The sequence below is a fragment of the Manacus candei genome, unplaced genomic scaffold (assembly GCF_025592945.1).
Source record: "Manacus candei isolate 608988 ecotype Guabito, Panama unplaced genomic scaffold, ASM2559294v1 h1tg000049l, whole genome shotgun sequence".
NCBI classification, from domain to species: Eukaryota; Metazoa; Chordata; class Aves; order Passeriformes; family Pipridae; genus Manacus; species Manacus candei.
In genome coordinates this window covers 25,668,969-25,690,357 of record NW_026138097.1, presented here as the reverse complement: position 1 = coordinate 25,690,357, position 21,389 = coordinate 25,668,969, and the positions used below count along the sequence as shown (strand labels likewise).

At 35.0% G+C, this 21,389-nt stretch overlaps 1 protein-coding gene across 10 annotated transcripts in view; it reads right to left on the bottom strand.

The window, feature by feature from the left end:
* Positions 1-21,389, bottom strand: part of CDH18 (cadherin 18) — a 487,011-nt gene that overhangs the window by 6,420 nt on the left and 459,202 nt on the right. For all 10 annotated transcript variants that reach the window (XM_051799307.1, XM_051799317.1, XM_051799309.1 and 7 more), the window contains 2 exons: positions 18,526-18,647; positions 12,328-12,445 (listed from right to left, as the gene is read on the bottom strand). In XM_051799307.1, coding sequence (XP_051655267.1) covers positions 12,328-12,445; positions 18,526-18,647 — 240 coding nt within the window. The remainder of the gene's footprint in view (positions 1-12,327; positions 12,446-18,525; positions 18,648-21,389) is intronic.

The window sequence follows — 21,389 nt, the reverse complement described above, 5'->3', positions numbered from 1 at the left end:
CCAACAGAGGAAAAAGAGGAGGCAGTGGAAAGTAATTAGCATGATATAAATAAAATTATTTAAAACTCTTGTACTTTTATTAGAATGTAAAGGAACTTTGACAAACATTTGAGGTCCTGTTTGCAAGTGTTTTAATACCATGTTATGCTGTTGGTAGTATATGGACAGTCATCAATTTGAATATCTGGAATTCTGAGGATATTTGTTATGGAATTTTTCCACAACACAAAATTGTCTTGATTCTCAGAAGAATGTTAAAAGGTCTTTAGTAAAAGCTAAAATGAGACTTTCATATTTTACTGTTTGCGACAGGTTTTAAAGTTCAAATGAGCTTTCAGAAAACATCAGAAAGATAGTGGCCAAAGACTCATACTATAGAGAGGTCAACAGGAAGAGGGAAGGGGAGAGGGATGGAGGAAAGGAAGGGAAAGGAAGGCAAAGGAAGGGAAAAAGAGCAGATATGACATGTTCTAAACTAATGGAGGTTAAAGGTATGTAAGCAAAAGGGAGATAGTGACATAAGATTTTGTCACCGTTGTTACCTATAGGTCCATCTGGCACATATTACTCGAGGAGAACATAACATTCATTATGCACACGTTGCAAGAGCACATATCTCTTTAAGTCCAAGAAATTAAGGGGCATAAAGAAAATGTGGGAAAAGAAATGCTACAATAATATCTTATTTATTTACATTATATACAATGTGTGTAAAATTTATTTTCAATTTGTTGCCACCACTTTAAAAGTACTAGCCCCTGAATAAAGATAAATCAAGCAAAACTGGAGACAGTGAGGACCAGAGACATGAGCCGTTACGGAAAGAAAGAGAGATAAGGGTTGATAAATGGAAAGAGAGATTAGAATAAAAGAGCTTTCCTCTCATACTAGTTGTCCATGATTTCCAAATTGTGGGATTGTGAGTTTGAAATTTTTTAGCAAACAAAGGGATGATGAGTACAAAGAAACATCTGCCAGGTTTCTCTTCCTATTGCAAACAAACAAGGCATTTTCTTCTTTTCCCCTACCACTGTAGCTACAGCATTGAATGCCTTTATATAATCAATGGAAAAATGAAATCTGTGTTGATTCATGAAAATTTAGCACAGCAATACAACTAGTGAGGCATATTTTAGCCCATCTGACAGATGCATGCATATTTGAATGGAGGAGTTAAACATTTTTGTTTAAACTGGATAAATGCTCTTTTTCAGGTGACTATTCTTCATGCCACACCTTCTATCAAGCTCTGTGCAAAATTTTAAAGCACTCAGTTTAACCCACTTCTGCCAACATTTTGTTTTGCATATCATCTGTCAGTGGTACTGAGAAAAACTGATAGTATAGCCCCACATAATACTAATATATATGTTAACAGGTTTCACACAAGAAATATATTTATGAGCTGGGAAGTGATACCCTTACTGGTAGGCCAAGAACTGAGCACTAAAGTCCTTTACTTCTCCACAAGAACACCACCCATACACCCTCATCTTCTTGAAAATATCCAGCACGGAGAGTTTGTTATAAACTCATTAAGTGTTGATCTTTTCACTTGAAGTGGGCACAAAATAAGATTTATATATTTATTTATTTATTTATTTATTTATTTATTTATTTATTTATTTATTTATTTATTTATTTATTTATTTATTTGCTGTAGACCCTGAAGCCCTATTCTACTTGTCTACGGACAGTAAATTGGCCGTTTGTTTTTTTTTAATATGGGGTTGTAGAAATGATTCCTATATACATATAGCATATGACATGCAGAATTATTATTTCATTTTTATGAAAACTGTGTTAAACTTTGGCTTTTCTCCATATTGCTTAATTTGGCCTTGTGAAATCTTATAAAAGTATACTGTGGTATTCTCATTAATGCTGATTTTTTCATTATATTACAGTTAAGAAATAAATTATTTCCACATTATTCTGCAATTAGACTAGGGAGCAAACTGTTTTGTGTTATAACTGAGTCGATTGAAGAAATCAAGTCTGGTATCGCTGAAATTCAAAATGCATTTATTGTATAAAGAAAATTCTTATTCCTATAATAGAATGAGCAGGGGCCTTAAGACCATAATTATAGACCATCTTCACTCATGGAGGTCTTGCTAGACTCTGCCAGACTAATGCTAAGATATATGAAAAGTACCAAGTCCTATTTCTCAAATTTTGACCAGCTCACTTTTTAATACATGTATGGTCTTCTACATTTAATTAAATACTGTACATGAGCAACCTCAGGGATTTATTTTAAAATACTTCTAGAACAAGCAAATAATCTTATGGAACACAGATTATAAAGAGGTAGGTTGCCTGCATGTCTTTTAATTTTTCAACACACATATGGATATAATCAGGAGGTAAAGTAAGCAGTTATTTTATCTTTCTCCTACACAATGTTGCATAAAAAACCCTTTTACTTGTTTTTTTTTTCTTTTATAATATCTTGTCTATTCACTCCACTCCACTTTTTTTATGCTACCTGGATTGTAAGCCCCAACTTCCCTAATACTGCTGGAGGACACGGATAAAAACTTCAGGGTTTCAAAGAGGGAAATCACCACAGACGACAAAACGACCTTCACCCTGTCAGCTGTCCAAGCAGTGGTAGATTGAGCTCTAGATACAGCCCAAGAGCAGAAATAAACTCACAAATCTGTGATCAGTAGGGAATTTCAAATGAATGCATATTTTGCAAAAAAAAAGTCAATGTTTGCAGTATATATAAGGTGATGACTGCTGCTTCTGCCTTTCTACATCAGAAAAAAAGACTCATATCATCATATCCTCCACGTGCAGGAAAAAATTCACTGACTTTCTAGTTTTTCAGAATGCAATTTATAAATTCTTCCTTTCCTTAAAATGAAACTTACTACAGATTATTAGCAGAGCTCTTCTCTAGCAATTTCCCTTTTTATCTCCTGCAGTTGCTGGTTGTTAAACCAATCAAGACTGGGGAGTGCTTATGATCCCTGGAACACCGATTGCTCACACTGATGAATTTAGCACTCTCCCTGGTATTTTGTTGATCTGGGCCAACCAGGACACCCAAACACAGTCAGTGTTATTATCATACACCAGGGACCCTTCTCGGCAGGCAGTATGGGCAAGAGTGCTCCAGGTTTGTTTCCTCCCACTTTTCACTGTGCCTCAACATTATTCCAACAGCCTGTGGATTCTTAAGCAACCCCAAATAGCCTCATGCTACACACATCACAACACACTGTGGCGTGTACATTTCTTTTGTGACATGATAACACTATGCTGTTAGGCTGCAATACAGCTTTCACATTATTTCATAAAGTAAAAAGAGAAAAAAACCCATGATAATGAAACCTGGGCTCTATTAGATTCTACACAGGGTCCAGAGGAGATACAAGGTCAAGTGCTTTGTATGTTGCCTGTTTTACTAAGCTTCTTTGCAAGACAACAGCCACAGTCCTGTTTAACATTGTGGGCTGTTCTTTCTTTTTTTCCTGAGCACCAGTACTATCACTTTAAACTAGTCTGCTTGGACACGTAGAAATCCCACTGAAGTCATTAGAGAAGTCATGACTGGGCTTCGCGAATGAAGATTTGGGAAAGGCTCTATCCACATTTGTTACAAGCACGCTGGTGGCTAATAAGGTCAATACGAGACAGACATGTCCAGTTGCAAAAGGCACAGCAGAAAGACTCCTTAGGTGGTATATTCTGCAAGATATGGTTCTTTCTGCGTTGTCTTTTCTCCTCAAGAGTGATCCTGTGGGCGTTCTCAAAGAAAACAGCAGCGTTATAGATGGTGTGTCTCCAGGCCTCCCGATTTGAGGCCAGAGTAGACCAGTTATGTTGATCAACATTAGAGAAGTACAACATCCTTATATGCAGTTTTTAGCACATGTACTTATCAACAGAAAAAGAAAGCAATTTCAAAGAAGTGACAGTTCTAAGGAGAATCATATTTCAAGTTGCAACAGAAGAGAAGATGACAATCACACAACAAAGTTACCTGGAAATACCTTAAAGACCTAGGGATATGTTCAAGGACTCAGCTTGAAATGTAATTCTCTATTGGTAGTAAGTGACACTATATCCACAAGTTAAGCATTAATATTAACAAGTGTCATGTCTCTCACCACAAAAGAAGAGGTTCTTAGATCTTATACTGGATTTCCAAAAGGTGACAGAAAGTGTTATAACCCATAGTAAGAACACCTATTCATTTCTGCTTAAGGCTCTATTTCTGTTATGGTGCCTACAGGTCCCAGACACTTCAGTTCAGCTACTTTGTCCATATAAGAAGAAAATCCTAAAAAATTATGTCCCAGTGAATGCTCCTGGGCCAATATCCAAAAAAGGCCCAGTACTCATATCTGTGCAGGAAAGGATAGCCCCTTCCTTCTATCCTCTGACATAAATAAAAAAAAAAAGACTGAAAGATGATCACAATATAGCTACAGAGACAGCGATGAAAGTGCTGGCTGACAACAAAAGCATCAGAGGCTGAATATAAGGAAGAAAAACCTAGGATTCCTGAGCAGGAATCTTGCAGTAATGAAAGGATTTTAGCACAGAGACTATTGGCAAAGATGTAAAAGAAAGAGCATTGGGATATGAGCATGTATGCTATGAGGAAAACTGTGGATAGATGGGGGGAAAATTGTGAGTGCAAAAAATAAAAGCTAAAAAACAAAAGGACAAAAATGACAAAATGGACAAAACATACAATTCAAATGTTACAGTGAAAAAAATCTGAAAAAAACCCTATAATTAAACCGTGTTTCTCTGGGGTGGAATGTCTTAGCAAACAAGGAACTGTCATTTTTATACTGCATAGAATAAATGCAAATTAAATAAAAACACATTTTTTCTTTCAATGTTGTATTTTTTCTTTCAACATTAAATTGTTTTTCTTGCACTGTTAAAATCATGCAATTCAATATTAGTATAAGAAACAATTTTAGGAAAAGGAGGAGCCAGTATAAATTTTTTAATTTCAAAGAATTGTCGTGGTCAACTTGTGTTGTTTGTATTCTCTTGAGGAATAACTAGATTTTTGTAGAAACAGACGTTACATGACATATAGCCAGAAGTTTCTGTATAACATATCCAGTTATAAGCATTCTCAAAGAAACAATATAAAGCTTTTAACATAAATAAAAAGTAAGATCACAATATTTCAGGCACTGGCATGGAAATTTTCTGTTCCCAGTGTCATCAGAGGTGTAGATTCTTGCTACGACTCTATTATATCTAGTGACTCTTAGTGCATTGTGTGTACATATAAATAAAATACTTAGAAAGTAACTGAGCTCTCACAGACTATTTTTTTTTCTCATTAAATCTCTTAAAATATTTTACAAATAAGTTATCTAACACTTTTTCAAAGAAGAAAACTGTGTCTGATTTTCTAAAGGTCTCTGAGAATCAAGGATAGCAAAAAATGATCAAAGCTAATCACGTTGCCACAATAGAGAAATCGTATGTCTAATGTTCTAGTCAGAGCTCTATTATTGAGGACGATCACATGTAAAGGTATGCCAACCAAATGAATGAATAAAAAATTTACCCAAACTTTAGTATTGACTACATCCTGACAACTATTCTGATGTTTTAAAATTTCAAATTTTAATTGTTTACACTTCTTATCAAAAACCATTGTAGGAACACACTGAGAGAGGAGCTAGAAAGACAGCAACTTTTAAGAGGAGGCTCATAGCAAGGAACAAAAGAATCTCACAATCTGTAAGAGCTACAGAAAGTCAAGTATAAAGACAGACACTGATGACCTAAGAAAGAGCTTACTGAGGGGGGACAAAAAAGTTATATCAACAGCAGTACTTTGAAAGGTAGTTGAGGGTTTATGTATTGAGAAATTTCTTTGATATCTGAAAAGAGATACAACAGATAGACAGGGAAGACAAGGGTATAGGATAGCAGCAATAGTACTAGGATGATGGAACTAGAGGTCTAATTCTTCTAGGCATGGAAATAAAGACCTCTTTGTCTCAATGGATTTAAATGGTGAACTTCACCTCTGGGGAGTATGTTAAGAACCAGGACTCACTGGAGATGAAAGGACTGACATCTAAAGAAAATTAACAACTCCAACTTTTGGAAAGAAATATTTATCTGATTCCTTGTGGTGCACATTGCACCATGTAATGATATAAACTTTCTAATGATCTAAACTTTCTCATATTTGGGCTGTTCTTTGCAGATATGGCAACTAGAACTTAAGATTCACTTCAAGTGAGGTTGAGGTTACACATGGAATATTCTGCATGACTCTAATGCAGAAGCTCTTCACACTCTGAAGATGCCGTAGTTTACTAAGCCAGACTGTACACTGTATACAAGGCTGTTACCACAGTCTTTTTCCATCATCTCCACCTTTTTATGCTGAGCTTCTGAACTAAGAAAAGAAAGGAGGGCATAGGAAAACCAAGGAAGCAGAGATACAGTGATAACACCATGGAAAGTGACTACTGGAACGCTTCAGCCGATGTTCATTTATCATTCAAAATTTGAGAATTCCTTTGACATATTATACATTACAAGCAGAGACAAGAGAAATGGAAGTAAAAAAGTAGAGTAAAATCCTGTTTATATCTTAAGGCATGTTTCAATTTTCAGTTCTGCTTATATCAGCAGTCCAACTATATAAATTTTCTGAGAAGTCATAAACTAATTAAACCCAAAGAAAATACATTGGAATGATTTGCATTTCTTACATTTCTAAAGTTAGAGCAGTTAATTTGTTTATGTGGACTATCTTGATAGGCATTTCTGTTTCATTTCTCTACTGATAACTCTTGTAAATATTTTTTCTTTTGTGCTGGCTTCAAAGCTATTGCCAATGGCAAGAAGCTATTGGTTTTTCAGTGGGTATTTCTGCTCAGTGGGTAGTAAAAATGAAAAGAAACATAGAAGACTTTTAGGGACTGAAATACATTTATTTGCTTATGATTGGTTTGTGAAACACCAACAGATTGCAGCCCTGAAAATAAATGCAAGAAGAACCGGTACATTATGCACTAGCTTACCTATGTGATCAATCTTAGAGACGACCTTTTTAAACCGAAAAATCATCAAAGATGTTCAGATGCCTGAAGAAGAAAAATGTCTCCCTCTGCAGTAGCTAGCCCTGGTTTTCTGTCTATTGTACTCATGGTAGAGTTCCTTTTTAACTTTCATATGTTGACTCTGATAATACCTACTCAGATATTCAATCCGTTTACAGTAACAGCACTTCTGTCGAATTACTTACAGTCATCATGTGTAATGCTAACTTTGCACTTTCTCAGATATCATTTGTCTCAAATTACGACTTTCTTTATGGGATAATATTTCATGGTAGGTCAGTAGTAACTTGCAATACCACAGAACTAGACCAAACACTCCACTTTGATATCAATGAGGGCAGGAACTATGTAGCTGTTTCCCCCTCACTTTGGGTTGCAAAGTGGGAGTTTCAACCTGACCTTTTTAGATGTCACTTCCGATGTTCCAAAACAACTAAAACATGATCTGGTATCTGGCATGCTTATTTGCAATTTTAAAGCCCTAAAGTCAGTTCACTGGCCTGCTAGTGTGCAATAATGGTAGGAAATAAGAAGGGCAGAGAGATAAACAGAAGGTTATGTAAGGAAATTCACACTGGGATGGGATCAATTAATCTCTGGACCTTGCTCTCTTTCTAAATAACAGCAATGATGAGTAAAATTGATCTTTTTTTTTTTTTAGCATTTTTTGATCTGTGACAGAGAGAAAAAGGTATCACAAGCATGAGTGGATGAACACATTACAAATGTCATTTTACACAATGAACTCATTGTGCTCCAGATTTTACAGAAAACCACAACTCTGCTTCTGTGGGTATTAATGTATCTTCTGATATAACATTATGAAAAGGTAATCTCCAAAGTGATACTATCAGAAACATGGCATACATGTTGTCAGCCAGCACTTTCATCACTGTTTCTGTAGCTAAGCATTCTCTAGGGAGTTGTTCTTCCTTGAAAGTAAGGTAAATTTAATCTGCTACCAGAAGTGAGCAGTCTCAATTTATTAAAGTAAGAGAATGCACAAATCTTATTGGTACTGTTGGGTGAATGTGCCCAGTATTGGTATAAACCCTTATTGTCCAGGAAATTTATAATACCCATTGGAGCATCCATGGTAGGCTGCATATCTTGTGATAAAAAAATAGCACCAGCAAAACAGTGCTTTACAGTGCATAAGATTCATAAATGTTCTAAGTGAACTATTCTCTAAGGGGTCAATCTTTTTTTCAGCTCCTAGAAAGTGTTATGTAACTTCTGAAAGAGGCCTCTAAGAAGTAACAAATTAGACAGAAAGAAAGAATGATTTTTTTTTTTAACTCAGAGAAGAGAGATGTTATGCAAATGCGTGTTTATATATTAATGGTTTGGAATATTATAATAATAATGACATGTTCACATGAATTAACAAATTTTGACAAATATATCCAGCATTCTTTAAGCATCTGGAAAAATACTGTGATTCTTTCAGAGTAAAAATTTAAAAAAATGCAATTTTAAAATTCAGTACATAGAAAGAGTTTTATTGGGAAGAACTGTCATCTTTTCTCTGATTCCTCAACAGATTTTTTTAGCCCCGAACTACCCTGGGAATTTTTTAATGGGAAATGCAAAATCAGATATTTCTGATTAGGTAAAATGTGTAAATTTAAGATATTACAAACAAATGGAAAAAGGATTAAAAAATTATCTATGACATTGTCCTAAAAAACAAAAAGAGGAGAACATAGACAACAATTAAATGAGTTGTAGATCTGATCTACAAAATAAAAGCACAGCCCAAAAAGTACTTGGCACCATGTTTTACTAGAGATTGCTACACTTTTCTGGGCAGAATAAATTGTAAACAACCCTGTTTTCATTAGATGATCTTCATAAGTACAACTCCCAGATAAACAAAAAGGCATCTTCCCTGGGTTTGCTCTCTAAAATTGCAGGAAATTATTACAACTTAATGCATTTTCTTTGTATAGCAAAGAAATTCTATTCCAGCTCTTGTTCTGTCTTGCTTACATGAGTACAGATACTGCATAATTTTGTTGTCTGTCGTCTTGTTCATACTCTTAAGCCTCTGCTCTGAATAGTACTTTTTCAGTATAAAATAAAACTCAAATAGCAACAAAGAATCTCACGTACCTTAAGAATACAGTGGGGGAAAAGTATCATACTCTGTCCTTTCCATTTTTTTTTTAATGAAAGTTGCAACACAAACAGAATCCAGAAGGTGATTCAAACAACTCTTAAGTTCTGCTGGACTGCATATTTGGTACAGCCCTGTGACTGTCTCCTGACTTACATTTCCCTGAGGGTTTTAAGCTCTGCGTTATGAGGGTGAATATTCAAAGAATGGAGATTTAACATTGTGGAGATTTTTATTTAGAAAAAGCACAGGTTCAGGCACATGAGATAAAAGTTTAACTGCTCATGTGATCAGTTATCTGGACTGAGGCTTTAATACTTATTTGGTCTCCTGAAGCCATAGAATATTATTGACCTGAACCATACACATGCTGAGATTGTATATTGCTGCAGTCTATACAGGTAGATAGGAACAAACTACAAAATCTTATGCTTGTGTAAGCCCTAGGTTTCAACGTACATAGATACAAGCATTAACATTTGAAGATCCAAGGCACTGCTGTGGAGCCTGCTTTTAATAATGGAGTAGGGGAACATTCATGCAAGTCTATTTGGACTTAAAGAAAAAAACCTGTTGTTTTGGGTTCTGAAAACAAGGGAAGAAAATGCCTACCGAGATTTTTATGAAATGAGACCTCTATCCTAAAGAAATAAAAGAAGATGACTGGATTTGAAGATGAATGCAAGAGAAATATAATTTTGTAATGACAGATACATCTATTTCTGACTACCACTTTCAACGTGACATCAAGAATTTATTTCTTACCACTCTACAAAACATTATTGAAAACTCTCTTAAGGTAATTTCTGTAGTTTTTTCCTTTAAAAACTACATAGTGAACAAATAAATAAAACCCTGCACGAATGTCGATCTTTACGGAGTTATTAAATCCAGAGGTAAAAACAGCAGCTGTTTTGTAAGAGCATTCTGATTATTTTTAACAGCTGATGCACAAAAACATGAGTTTTCAGAAGTGCAGACTTGTCACAGAGATAAGAAAGGCTTTTTCTGACCACCTTCTCTCAACTATTTCCTAGAAGAGTAAGCAATAGGAATAGGTGATAAATATGAAAATTGTAAATGCTAGATGACTACATATTGTGAATGCACTTCATAAGTGTTTCACTGCTATTTTATTCATAGAATGTACCACAAAGAAAAGGTCCCAGTGTTTAAACAGTATATTCAAAGGGTCACGTGCCAAGTAAAACAGTAACAATGAATTTGCTTTTAAGATAAATTTCTTGTTATTACTTTAGATAAACGGTCATTGTGTTAATTATAAGGGCAATTTGAAAGTTATGTTTTTGGAGTCTTTGTATGTATGAGAAGTTTTATGCAAGATGCTATAGGAAGTGCATACTTTTCTACTCCTTAGGTGAAATAAAAACGTAATACACAATAGGCCTTTACCTTAAAAGACACCTTTTTCAGTTCCTTCAGCTACTTTCCCCTGTCAAATCCAATTTAGAACAGTCCAAACACTGCTTTCTGCTGTTGGTTCTAAAGTCAATTCTCACTGTTCTTGGGGAAGTAACAAGAAAGCAGCAAGTGATTACTAGTGCATACTTTTAGCCAAAGCATGACATTGCTGCATCAAAGATTTACTAAAATTCCTCACCCTCTTATAAATCTTTGTATTAAACAACTTACGTAGTAATAAACGCATACAATATAGATCCAGATTAAAATATGTTCAAAACCATATGTCAACTTCATCATGAACAACAAGTTCAATACAGCTATTCAAAAGCACATCTTGATATAAATATCTTTTACATGGCCATGATCTTCCACATGAGATCACAGTCCAATACTCGATGAGTTTATTTGAAACTTCTACTAAAATACAAAAATGCATAACCGCACACCTCCTTTATTTCAGGAACAGCTGTCTGGCTTTTCCTACAATGTTCCATCACAATCTGAGTGGGATTGACATGCTAATCTGAGAAAGGTCTGGTGTCTCACTTAAAGAATATTTTTAATATATGAATTAGTCCTTCAAATTTTATTGTTATAATTAATATTGATATATATTTTATTGATCTCTTTTGGAACTAGGATATGAAATACATTAATCTAGTCTAATAAATAGCCTGACTTAATATTTTTTTCTGCTGTAAATACAGCTAAATGTAGGAACTGATTCTTTAGGAAGATTATATAGTCTCCTTCCCTGAAAGATTTTACAGATAAAAAATTCTGTAAAGAATAGTTTCAATATCACTGTAAATACCATATGTACCAATGATGGAATTAATGCTTTTCATCAGAGATGTCTAGTGATCTATAGGATCAGGTGTTCCACAGCACTACTACAAATATATAACTGCAAAGTAAAGCCAATCCCCCACACTTCCCACATACAAACAGGTGTAAAAACAAAACCACACAATACATGCACATACACAAAAGCTTAAGAGGAGAACTCAGACAAACATTTAAAGTTTAATCTTATTTTCATCAGATTGCAAAATGGAGATCAAAATGCAATACTCAACCAAGAGTAAGTTTAATTTAGGTTTGGGTTTTGGAACGGTTGGGCAGTTTCTTTGATTCAAGAAATGTTCAGAAACACTTGGTTTGGTGATTCTGAAAGTCATTTTCCTTCAGGGTCTATGTCATGAATTTCTGATTGTAATTTTCAGGCACACTTTGTTAGGAAGGGCATGAAGCAATAGGCTATCATCCAGGGAGCACTGAAGGACCTACTCTTTCTGTCATGTCTGTAAAAGTAAGTATGAATTCCAATTTTTATGCCCCTTAATTTTTTTTTCTCCTCCAAGCAATAATTAGAAATAACCTTGACAGTCAGTATCCAGTACCCTATTTTACCTAGAAATAGGCTAAATTGTTAACACCATTTTCATTTATCCACTTTTAAAAAAACATTCCTGAATGTATGAAGAATAAATGTTAAAATTAAGTGGAATATAAAAACAAAATGCAATATCTGATTATTTTTAGTTTGCAATACGTTCTTTATGCATGCCCTTGACATCTGACAATTCAGTGATAACATATTACAGTTTTCCCTTTCTGTCAAGAAACACATGGAAATTTTTCTCTTCAGTTCAGACATCCCAGACAGAACAGAGACCCATTTCTTTGAGATTTATATGTTTGATTTACCTTCATTGTTCCTTAGAGTAAAGTTGGGATTCAAAGAAAGCCCTTCATCAAGAGAAAAATGGAATCTCGCTCCATTTGCAGAGTTATCTTTGTCAGTCGCAGTGATAGTCTGAATTACCTGAAATAAAAATTAACAGTGAAACGTTAACTTGACTCATATGGTGCCTGAACTCAGCAGGATGCTCAAGCTTACCTTTTTTTAATTTTCTACTTGACTGCTGCTAAATTCAACAGATGAAACAACTGCATCATTAGCTTGATTTCTCTAGCATGAAAGATTTTAGGAACCACACTTCACAGTTATATGAAAGCATCTAAAGGATCTATACTTTCGGATGTTTTGATATGGTCAGGACCTGGTACAGAAGTTATCACCATTGTCATTGCATCCTGATAACTTTCTGAATTGCTAAACATCAGTTTTTATGGAACCAAAAGACAGGCTGAATCAGGATGGTCTATGTGAAGCATCATCTGCCTGCCATCCTAATAATTAGATGCATGTCAATATTGATTAGGAAAAATAATTATCTAAAATGGTAGGTATATAACGGCAGGTAAATATCTATCTATTTAGAATTCCCATCAAGAGTCAGTTTAAATTGCCAGAGAACAGAACAGGAAGAACAGCAGCCACTCCTGGGTTTAGTTCGGTTTGCCCAAAAAGGACCAGAACTAGATCTAGCAACGACATATGAGGGAGGTGTTTTGAAAGGTAGGGCTTTGCCTTCAAAAGCCCTAGTGGTTTTTAATATTTACTTTCAACTAAAATTGATCTAAGCTTTTGGAATGTGGGACCAAACAGTATTTCTACCTCTACTTTATTTTTCATGCTGGGTCTTGAAACTCAATGCTGAAGTGGAATCCAATAAAGGTTGTTCTTGTGATATAGGCAGTGAAGCTCACACAAAGATGATCTCCACAGAGATGATAGCTATCCTGAAGGAAATGTAAAAGGAGGAGGGAAAGTTCTCTTTTCATGAGAATTTTTCTGCTCAGTGTTCAGCTTTAGTCTGTCTGGACTGAACCTGAAGCATAAACAGTGCAGGCTCAAGTGGTTTGGTCTGTTTTAAAACTGAAAGACAGCACACAGTTCCCTATCTCCCTACCTTCTCACATAAGAGAAGCAAAACAAATACATTTTGAAACCATGTGTCAGTTTGGGCTGGGGTAGAGTCAATTTTCTTCGCAGTAACCAGTATGGGGCTGTGGTTTTGATCTGTGCTGGAAACAGCGTTGATAACACTGAATGTTTTTGTCATTGCTGAGAAGAGCTTACAGTGTCAAGGGCTTTTCTGCTCCTTGATCCGAAGGATATTCCAGACCATGTGGCATTAGGCTCACATATAAAGCTGGGGGAAGAAGAAGGAAGGGGGGGATGTTTGGAGTGATAGTGTTTTGTCTTCCAAAGTCACCATTGTGGCGTGATGGTGCCCTGCCCTCCTGGTAATGGCCAAACACCTTCCTGTTCATAGGAAGTGGTGAATTAATTCCCTGTTTTGCTTTGCTTGCATATGCAGCTTTTGCTTTATCAATAAACTGTCTTTATCTCAACCTATGAGTTCTCTCACTTTTACTTTCCTGATTCTTTCCCTCATCCCACTGTGGAGGAGTGAGTTAGTAGCTACGTGTGGCTGAGTTGCCAGTTGGGGTTAAACCATGACAACTCAATGGGATATAATGCTTATTCTACTTACTGTATACAACAAAGTACATTTTATTGACTATACACACCTGAGACAATTAACAATATTTAAGATGATTGCCAAGAATATTTTAAGAATTTGTCATAATACTTTTTTGCTGAAGTGTAGCAGAGTAAGATCAATCTTAAACAATTGTGCAGTTTATCAAAGTCATGGTAATATTGGCTAAAAAGTTTGGCAAAAGCTAATTGTTCACTACTGAATTTTGCAAAGGTGGTAAAACTGTGAGTGAAACTACCATGCAAAACCAGATATATAAGATTTTCCTAGCTTGAACTATATTTAGTTCATAATTTGGAAATGGTATGAGGTGAGATGAGGCAAGGTAAGACCAAAAAAAAAGGGAGATGGAAGAATATGTTCAAAAGAATCAATTTCTGCTATTATTCAAATAGTAAAAATACTGTTAAATGCCATTCGATCTGTAAAAACTTCAGATAAGACCATAAAAATATATTAATTTATGAAATATTATTTAAAAATCCTCAATGTTGTTAATCAGAGAAATAGAAGTCAATTCGTCATGCTTTTATTTGACAGCCTAGTAGATAAATTTTTGTCCTGTTGCCCTCTCCAATGAAAACACTCAGTGACATTTTACAGAATCTTACATCAAGGCCATGCCATTTTGCAAAAGAAATACCTTTGATCAAGGCCTCAGTGCCACAAGACTAGTATAAAAATTATTTGGGTTTAAGACTAACTTTATAACTCAAAATATACTGCCTACATTCCCTGATTTCACACATGGAAATTCACATGTCCACAGAATTCACCCATATAAGTAAAAAATATAGCACCAGATGTTATACAAATCATGCTTTTCCATGTAGAAAACAAACATTGTATGCTTAATAGGACAGGTCAGAACATTTTTAGAGACCTGTTTTTAAAAAGAAAGTTCACTGTCTTTCCGAAAAGATTTGTAAGACATTAACTCAGAGGTGAGAAACAGAAGTATGGGTCCTCTTGACACCGAAATCTACTGTTAACCCTTTTCTATTTAATTTGCCAACTGCTTAATATCCTATTAGGAGGCACCTTACCAAAGCTGATTACAATAAAAATGTAGACATATAGCCTCAGCTGCAGTAAAGTTCAGTTGACAATACTCATAGAATGAAACTGAAAGGTTATGTTTTTTCTTTAAAGGTAAGACTTGGCAAGAAAAAGGAATTCAAAGAACTGAGGAGACCTAATTGCAGAGGGTGGAGAGCAGGTGCTAAATTCTACTCAGATCCTTTTTTAGAACTGCATCAATAAAGAAGCAAATATGCACATGACAAACACATAGTAGAGGCATTCCTTGTCAGCTAACATTGATTTCCTTTGTGGAAGATTGCAAAATGTCATTTTCCCATACTGGTTGAATTTCACAATCATTCAAAAAATGAGTATATGTCTAGAAGTCAGTATTCTTCAAGTCTTAATGCCATTTAAGATAAAATCACAGCTGCTTTATCGACTTTAATATATAATATCTACCAGGCTTCACCTGGAATCCATTGTAGATACTTGGTCATTCTTCTCAATAATACAATTACTAAGGGACTAAAGCTGTCAGTATGTCATGGAAATGATCATCTTCTCATAAGCATTTTCTTTTTGTCATGCCTTAGGACTGGTCATTTAAGCTTAAGCATAAAGTTCTTAAGAAATTTTTGGTTTGGATTTTTGTTGGTTTTGTTTGGTGGTTTGGTTGGGATATTTTAAATAAAAAAATAGAGCAGTAGAGGGAAAAAGAAGCGGTAGAGGCTTTGCAACTAGATGATACTTTGATTCTCTTCATAGAAGCCTCCTCTGATAACAAATAAATGAAGACAGAAAGTCCTCCAATGACAATCTACTGGTTAGCTTATCTTGCACATAATAATTTCAAAATAGATGTACTGAGGAAACAAATAAGGACTCTTACAGGACAGTGTAGAGCTGGAGCCCAACCTGAAAGATCTAGTCAAACAGATATCCCCAGCAGTACAGAATATGTTCTTTAGGGATAAATCTTATGAAGCATTCCCATAAGATGATGAAAAACTCAAGAGTAATTCTGCCTTTTCAGTGATTCAAAACCACCCAGCTGGGAACGCATTTTAGCATATGGTACACTTGCCTTATTCTGCAATCCTTATTTGTCCCTCCCTAATATTTGTTGAACACTGTCTTTTTTCTTTTCCTTAGACTAAATGGTAACATCTTCCGAGTAAGACCTGTGCACTTTTGCATTTTGTTTTAGTTTTCGTATAGTGCAATAGTGTCACAATTTTTCTGAAACCTTTTTGTACAATGCAAATAAAAAATAGTGCATGTCATGTATGTCCTCTTAGTTTAAGCATACAACACCAAGCTGGTCCAGCCTTTGACATTAAAGGACTACTTGTAGAGTCCCTCATGGTAGCATTAATCTCGGCTGTTAAATTGCAATGTTACAGAAATATGGAGTCATTCTCACTTGCAACAGTAGCTCAGAGAGAAATACAATGCTGACCCAAATAGGAAGCAAGTGCAATTGTACCACTTAAATATCACCTTTTTTTTTTTTTTAATCTTTTACAAGTTCTAATTCTTCTATATTTGGCTTTATTTGAGGTTTTCAGAAACTATTTTTACTTTCATAAGGATTTAATAAGAGATATTCAGTTAACAGACAGACCGACTTAGATTTTCCAGGGCTTTGAATGAGGTGTCTCAATAAGAGCACTGAAGAAAGCTATGCAGATAGTTATTAGATAGGAGGGAAGGTCCTTGTACACATAATTGTTTAAAAGAAATGGAGTCTCTTCTGTATATTGTCTATTCCATGAGCAGGGAAAGTCACAGAAATTTCCTGTTTATGTTTGACCATTTGTTGATCAATGTAACATTAAATGTCTTATAGGATATATAAAGTCTTAACTTCATATACATGATGATGACCTCTGAGCTGACTATTACTTATAATGATATTGGTGTTATTGCAGGCAGCTTTTTGCATTCAGTGCTTACTAGTGGTTAAAAAGCAAAGCCACTGTTAGAAATTGCTATGAAAGTACTATAGAGCAAAGCAGAGATCATCATACACTATGAAGCATAAGTTATTATAAGAATTATAAACCACTGCATACCTGCATCTTGAATCTTGATTCCCCCTCAGGGTGAATAGAGAGGAATTGGAGAAAGTTCAAGGGAAGAAAATATGAATGATCAGAAGTCTAGAAGGGTTTTATCACGGCTTGTCCCAGTTAAGTAGGACTCTTCAGTTTGGACAAGAGGTGGCTAAGGGGCAACGCACTAGAGACTTATGCATGACACAATGATAATAAATAGGGATCAACTGCACTTTCTCTCCCTCTCCCTCAACACAAGAACTGGTAAATATCAATGGAATACAGCATGGGAAGATTAAAAAAAAAAAAAAGGAAAAAGGTTGTAGGTTTTATTGAAGTACGCAGTTAAAATGTAAAACTACAAGGTAGTAGATATCAAAAGGTTATGCTGGTTGTGGGAAAAACTAGCCAGATTCATATGCCATGGTTATTAAAGGATTATTAAAAACACAGACACCACATTTGGGTCAGGAAATGATCCACAAGTGATCCGAGACCAGGAAAGTACTTGGTTAAGTACCATACACGCTTGCCACATTCTTATAACGCTCTTTAGGTGTCAGCTTTTGGACATTGTTAGAGTGAAGACAACTTTGATCAGGCAACAGTCAGATGAAGTACAGCATTTTTATAACCTATGCTTTAAAATTTAAGAAATATGCCACTATGCATTTATGTACACTGCTTTTAAGAATTTGAGGAAAAAAATGTTATTTCTAGTAATATATTCTTCAGGAAAGATATGAGCTCATAATTGAAACATACGACCTGTCCTATGCAATAATGCAAAAGTAGCATAGTGTGGTGTGTAAAAACTCAATCTATGCAGAAAAGCAAAGACACTTGGTAAAATTGTCAAACCCTGGATAGCAGTGAAGTGCATGGATTACAGGACCAGTGGTTAGAATGTGATTCAGCTATTTACTCTCATACTAACCCTCCCCATGCTCATAGTTGTGAAAAACTCATTCAACATCTCTGCCAAAATGACCCTGCATAGACAAGGGCAAGCAACATGCAAAAAATGAGGATGTTAGCCATGTTCACCAGCCATTTCAGTAAGCTTTATTTGAAACCTTACTACTATGTGGCATTTAGATGAGAGATGTTAAATCTGCTTCATTCACTTTGTTCAGGATAGTCAGGCTTGTCAAATTCTATCACTTATCTGACAAGATTAAAGTTTTACTTGCCTTTACAGAAGAGAGTTTGAGTATTTTTTTTTTGCAGCAACAAGACAAATTTCCTCCCTTCACCCTAATACAGTTAAAAAGTTGAATCAAATATGAAATGCTAAAATGAAATCAAAAAGAATTATGACATGTGTTCCCCAAATCAAACTTCTGACATGTTACATTAACAAAGTAATTGTTTTTTATGACTGGGACAAAGATAACTGTGAGAGTTACCTGACCAGGCTTTGCATTTTCACAGACGACTACGTCATAATCTCTGGCAAGTTCTGGAGGATTGTCATTGACATCCAGTATTCTAACACCAACTGGAACGTGGCTCACCAGTCCAGGATTGTCTGCAAAACACACAGGGGGGTATTAAGCCCTTTGAAGTACTCAATATTCCTTTGCATCCTCAATTTAAAGGTGGCTTATTACAGAAATTTTGGTAGTAATGTATTAAAAGGTGTTTGCTGTGCTTCACTAACCGTTTTGAAAAAACAGTAAGTAAAAAGAGTGGGAAGCATGGTATGAGTCCTAAGTCACTTAAGTCAAATGTAAGTTATGATCAATTGCTTTGCAATGAATGTGAAAGTGTCATCACAGTACTGAATTAAATCTAATACAAAAAATATTAAAGAATTTTTTCTTTTTCACAGTTCCTTAAAGAGTTGATAAAATAAAATACAAACATAATAAAAAAATACAAATGCGTAAGCCTCTCCCAAACTGGAGTTCTAATTTTTCACAAGTTATTATGCTAATTCTCAAAATAATTTTTGCAGGAAGAAAACAATGTCTAAGTACCAGTGTCTTAGTCTGTGATCTGTACTTTCATGAGAGCTCACCTTCAGAAAGATTTCACCCTAGCACAATAAATAGAATCCTTTCAATGAGAAAACACTTTACATGACAAAATGGAAAAAACCCCAACAATTCTTTTCAATCCATAATATCCTTGGTCTTACTTCTAAGTAATAAGGTAATTTTATTTTATTGAAATAATTAGGTGTTTAAACTTTTTATAATTAACTAATATACACCTTCTGAAGTCCATATATCAATCAATAAGATGACAAACTTCATCTTCCATTCACCAATTAAATGAGACTATCAGTAAAAGACAGTAAAGTCAATCTTTCAAATGCAATAAAATGGGGTATTACAAACTGACATATTAAAAGTTCATGTCCCTGTGAGTGTTCATGAAAAGCAAAGACAAAAAAAAAGAGAAACATAAGTAGTCTAAACCTCATTCTCCTTTGTCAATTTGATTGTAATTAATCCAAACCGTATTTCTGTCAAGAGGGTCATTTGTAAAATGCTTTATTTTTGTCAAACCTTTAATGATGTCTGCTCAGAATTCTGGAAAGCATTGATTAGACATATACTTGGCCTCAAAGTGATCAGTGATGTAGGCTCATAATGAAAGAATATTTGAGAGTGTTGAAGTTTCTTTTGCCAAATGGAGAGATCTATTTCTATCTTCCCTGTTTTCACATGGGATACCGACCAAAGCATCTAGGGCTTAGAAGTTCTCTTCAGATTATTCACATTCTCTTTTTAACTAATAAGTCTAAATTCACCTGATGATTTTTCTTCACTTTTGGAACTTAGTCAATTATCCCTGTAAAATGGGAATTGAAAGGAGATCAAAAAAGTCAACAGAAGACTTGACAGGTAACAGAGGAACCTCTATTCCCAATACCATTAACATTAGGAGTTAGAAGAATACACTCAGAAGACATTTATAGACTTGTAAATTCTATTTTCTTGCTGAAATTTTCCTTAAATATTCTTATTTTCAGCTTTACCCTGAACCTATGAATATCTTTGTAAGAGGTAAACTAAGGGACTAAAACGGGCTATCTCAATTGTGTTCATGCAAGACAGTTCTATTGCTATACAGAAAACACCTTTAGTGGAAAACTTTGAGGAATGTTAAAATGCTGGGGATATGTGAAGTGAAGCTGAGAAGGAATGACTCTTTGCTGTCCACTAAGTGTCTGGGAGAAGGGAACCATTTATCTACTCTTGTTTTTATTACTGAAGGAATCAATCTTCTCTCCAGGACACTCTTTTCAGTTTGATTATTAACACAAAAGATGTTTGTTTCTTTCCTGGAGATAGGTCAAGAAACTGTGCAGAATATCATAAGTGGTAGAGAAATTTAATATTTCTTACCGTTCACTTAAATATAGCTTACAACAGATTTAGGTAACTTCTTTTGTCAACATCATCAGACAATGCAATTACAAAAATCCTGTGATTACAACTACAGAACATGGTGTCTAGGGCTAAAAGAAACTCTGGTTTTGACGATTTGTTGAGGAGGTTGTCACACATAATTTGTGTGGTATGTGAATTAGAAAGTGGTATAAATGAAATGAAGGACACAATGCACATAAAGAAAGAGCACACAAAAGCATAGAAAGGAGATAAAAGGCGGAGATCATAGTAAAGGGTTAAAGAGGAACAAATCCATTTTGGAGGGTATTCAAAACTATAATGAAGAATTTGAGGATTTTAATACTAAAGAAAACTCAAAGGAGTTTTAACCAGAAGCCAAAAAAGGGTTGTGATTATCAGGTAATCATAGGATCACTGAAAAAATCTTAGTTGAAAGGGACTTCTGGAAGTCTGAATTTCCAGCTCAGAACAGTGCCATCTTCAAAAGTATAAGGGGATATAATACATCTAAGATGAAGAGAGCAAAAAAGCTGGAAGAGGACAAGGCAGAGGGTACCAGAGATATAGGACTGCTCTTTAGGTCTGGCATGTTTGAATAGTTACTGTGGAAGGAAAAATCAAACTTTTTAGTCCAGCGTGCAGCAAAAGGGTTAATGGTTTTTTTTGTCAGTATAGTGCAGCAGACCTCTTTGTCCCACCTTAAAGGTGTCCTCTTGTACGCCAGTCACTACTACCCAGACCAGTCTTACTCTAGTTGGTTAGATTTGCAGTATTTTCACAGAGATATTTTATGGAGAATCAGAAAGTTTACCTTTATTTCTTCTGCAGCTGCTTTTCAGTACAAAGAATTTATGAATACCTCACCAGTTTGAAAGAGTTCTTAATTCACAAATTATTATTAGTATCTC